Source organism: Notothenia coriiceps, unplaced genomic scaffold (assembly GCF_000735185.1).
Source record: "Notothenia coriiceps isolate Sejong01 unplaced genomic scaffold, NC01 NC01_scaffold00011599, whole genome shotgun sequence".
Lineage (NCBI taxonomy): Eukaryota > Metazoa > Chordata > Actinopteri > Perciformes > Nototheniidae > Notothenia > Notothenia coriiceps.
The window spans coordinates 215,102-219,315 of record NW_011344300.1 but is presented as its reverse complement, the minus strand read 5'-3'; the positions used below and the strand labels follow the sequence as shown (position 1 = coordinate 219,315).

At 41.6% G+C, this 4,214-nt stretch overlaps 1 protein-coding gene across 1 annotated transcript in view; it reads left to right on the top strand.

Annotated features, from left to right (window-relative positions):
- Positions 1 to 4,214, top strand: part of LOC104946831 (probable tRNA N6-adenosine threonylcarbamoyltransferase) — a 13,898-nt gene that overhangs the window by 9,302 nt on the left and 382 nt on the right. The window contains exons 6-9 of the mRNA XM_010772718.1: positions 637 to 700; positions 798 to 876; positions 1,434 to 1,500; positions 1,771 to 1,775. Of these exons, the coding sequence (XP_010771020.1) occupies positions 637 to 700; positions 798 to 876; positions 1,434 to 1,500; positions 1,771 to 1,775 (215 nt within the window). The remainder of the gene's footprint in view (positions 1 to 636; positions 701 to 797; positions 877 to 1,433; positions 1,501 to 1,770; positions 1,776 to 4,214) is intronic.

The window sequence follows — 4,214 nt, the reverse complement described above, 5'->3', positions numbered from 1 at the left end:
GTGTTTGGCTTTAGAAGTTATAAAGGGTGTGCTACCATTATCCATATGATGACTTTCAATAGAATAATACATTGCCTGCCCTGTGATATGTGGTGTGTTAAAGGTCCCTTATTATTACTTTTTTGCGATCTATATTAGTAGGTCATATCATTATCATATACAAAACATTCTGTCTCTGCAGTAAGGTGTTTGCTCAAACACCAAATCTGATCATGTGCAGCATCCCAGTAATCCCCTCTGTTTACAGCCCCTGGTTTCAAAAGTGCTGATTCTCTGCCTGTTACTTTAGAGGCAAAATAATGGAGCCCCCTCCCTGCACCGCCCCTCATGAGATATTTTTGTTAAAAATAATCACAATGGAGTGATAAGGGGGGTTGGGTGATTTGGCCTAATGGTTTACACAAGGGCAAAAAAAATCGTATTTAAATGACATCAGTAAGTGGCCAAAATCTAAAAGCATCTAACAAGTAACATGTACAGGTTTTTATATAAATGGATCAGGACAAAAAGAGAGGGGGTCTTTCTTCCTGAAACTTTCAGAATCTCTTTACACAGAGGGGACACATGTTGATGTATAAAAGACATGAAAAAGTGGATTTTGCGTAATAGGTCCCCTTTAATACTGAATCTGGAAATGTTTCTCCACTCAGATTTCCAATGACCCCAGTCCAGGATACAACATCGAGCAGATGGCTAAAAAGTAAGATAGCCACTAAGCAGCTCCAGTGTTGTGTGCTTAATGTTTGTTTGTATACTAATAATAAATACTTACCTCTGCTTTTTTTCCATGCTGTCAGAGGGAGTCAGTATGTGGAGCTACCATATACGGTAAAAGGAATGGACGTCTCATTTTCTGGGATTACCTCTTACATTGAGGTGAGTGGCTTGCTCTTCCTTGGAAGTGTTGGTCTACAATAAATGCTTGCATCTTAATAATTGTTTATTCTTCTCTGCTGTCTTTTGACTATGTGTAACATTTGTGACAAACGTTCAAACTCTCTCTTTTAGTGTTTTCAAGTGGTATTATTGCTGGTGCCTCTATCGGATTTCTTCCATTTTCCTCACAGCTTTGCACAACACAGGACGCATGGCATTTAATTCCAAACAAATGGAGATAATAGCTGCCAGTTAAATGTAATGTGAACCAAAAAAATAGTGTTTATGAATTGTTAGCAACATGGCTAACTTCAAAGTTACCGTCCAAAGCAAGGAACAAGTGTAAGAATTCCGAGGTGCTTGAAACCCTGATCCTAGGCCGACTAAAATACCAAGTCTTTCTGAGAAGTAAGCAGCGTTTGTAACTTACAGATCTAGCTAAGTTAAAAAAATGTTTTCATATCTCCTTCCATTCCAACACTCAACATTGCTCCAGTTGTTCCACTGTCAATTTATTTTCTGGTTCATAATCCTAACAGTTATGTTCTCTGTTTTAGGAAGCTGCTCACAAGATGATCAGCTCGGGTCAGTGTTCAGCAGAGGACCTGTGCTTCTCCCTGCAGGTACAACCATCTCTATCAGTTCATCAAATAATATAGCCCTAACTGAATCTGTGTAGCAAAGTGAGTTAAAAAGCTCTATACCGGGGGTGTCCAAACTTTTTTCCCTGAGGGCCACATACAGAAAAGCATACGATGGGCCTGGCCACTCACTAGAGGTATATTGCCTCATAAGCTAAATTATAAGTTACTTGAATATGCTTTAAGGGTCCCAGGTCATGCTTTTCTGGTTATTACCCGTCCCCTTGTGTGTTATGTAGCTTTTTCTGCATGTAAACGGTGTGCAGAGTCACAAACCCTCAAAGTACACCCTGTAGCGAGTAAAACTCTAACGGCCCGTCTACACTACAGGCATCAAAAAATCTTGAAGCTGGGCGTGTCTGAAGCTTGGTGATTTTTTGCGAGCAACGCAACCAACAACCTATCACATGAATCTCCCGCCCCCGACATACAAAGCAATAGCAATGTTAAAACGAAGTAAACTGGATATAAACTCTCCAAACAGGCGAAAAACCTACCAGTTTCACCCACTGTCTCTGCCACCTCCCTCCATGCCTGGTTCCTCCGGTTTGTATCCCGGTAAATAGTTCTGGTCGTAAAGATCGTTAAATTCAAAACCAGGTCCGCTGGAAGTTGGATAACGAGATAAGCCAGCCCTTAATTTCACTTAGATACAGTAAACTACGGACATACAAATGGCAAGTAGACACCGTTTTTCGAACCGGTAAAGGAGGAATGTGTAGTGGGGGGAGTAGAGGACGTCTGCGTCCAATGGATGTCTCCTTTGGTTCCCCCAGTGATTACTAGTACAGTATTATATCGTTACAGTCTCTTCAGTAAGTTTTCTCACAGCGATTCTTTTTTCACAAATATCATACGAGTATTGTTTACAGTTGTTATAGTATCATAATCAATAATCATCAGTACTTTCTATTACAGTATTTTTCAGTTAATCCACATCATCCAGTAATTTTCGTATACTCTAGTTCATATATTATTTTCAGTGATGTTTGAGTTCTTAGATTCAGTATATTTAACTTATTTTAAATTCATACAGTATTTTTACAGAGTCGAATCATACAGTATTTTTCCGTATTTTATATAAAGTATTTCCATTTCAGGAAAGTCGGTAACGATAATTTACATCTTTGTAAAGTATTTTGGAAGTATCATACAGCGATTTTCAGTTTCCCACGCGATACCACCCCAATTTTTTCAGGATTTTTACATATCATACCGGTACAGTTTCTATTAAAATTATTTTTGCTATAAAGTACATTATTTACGAAAATATCATATCAAAGACTAGTGTCAATTATCTACATCGACAACTTGTTATAGTAATTTTTTCACTAGTCAATATTTAGTCACTTCATTTAGTATCGTGACAATACAGGACACTTGTCCAGACCACGGTGAAGTGTCGGTTGCGGGGGTGATGTCCTGGAGAGGCCTCGGGCGTCACGTCGGTACCGGGAGAGACACTAGAGTGGTCGTACCTCTTGTGGCAAAGGACCCCCCCCCCGCCCGCCTCTAGAAGATCACAACCCGGTGTGTTAGTTTTAACCGAAGAATGAAGTAATACATATCTCGTCCCCGCCAGGGTTTGATGCAGGACCCCCCGGTTTACGCCCGGGGACAAGGTAAAAAACTTAGCCAGGCGTCGTTTAAAGATTTTCGTATTAACGCTTATGCCGGGTGTGGAATTTGAACAGAAATACCGGGCAGGTGTGTCGCGCACGGCAACCCCTGCGAACGGCCCGCCCGCACGAGACTTTGAGCTGGTTGTTGGTTAGTGTAATTAGAGGCCGGGGACTGTGTGTTCGGTACGCCAATTAAACCGATCCTCCGAAAACATGACCGTCAATACCTAAGCTCAAACCCCGACTGCGAGAACCAGACCTCCGCAGTTTTCACTTGTACAACCGAGTTGACAGTCGCTCGGTTGCGGATCGTTAGGCGAGGTGCAGCGAAGGGTGCTACGTCAGCCCGCTTTTCACCTGCAGGTGGAAGATATAAAGTTTCACCTTACCACAATTCGCAGTTGCGTGCGGGCAACACACTCACCGGGAATATAACGGGGATGAAGAACATGTACATTTGTATATAATGGGTCTTAATAAAAGTTTATTTAAGGTCAGCTATTTCAACGTCTTTATCCGAAGTTTGTTTAGAACCAATTATGTTTTTTTCGCGGGTTATTAACTTAACTTTATTGTTCGAACCTCTTTATGGGAAGTATAAAAGGTGAACCTCGACCCATAGCAAATGCCAGTGATATGAGTCCTTCCTTTTTTACCTTTTTTATTTTTAGAGTTGCTGCTAAGCCGCCCGTCATCTGTCCAGAAAAAAGAAACAAATGCCGGGCAGAATGCAATGTCCGTAGCTTTCTACGAAGTTTGCAAGCGGGTAAGTGAACTTTACCCCACTACGATCTTCTAAAAATTAAGAAGCGGCTTGAAGTAAACCCCCTCGGTACCGTACGCGGAACGTTCGTAGTGCTCGGTAGTTGTGCTCGTAGTTAAGCCGTAGTTTCAACTGGTTACGAAGTGAAAACTCCGGAGCTTACGGAACCGGTAGTCGGTTAGTTTAAGGGACAAATACGTTTTAGGGCGGTCGACGTTTCGGCGATCGGTTGTTTGGCGTAACGTTCCGAACCCCTCTCGGTCTGGCGTCAAGTAAAGGAGTATAAGGTTTGCTCTATAATGCCATCTTTTA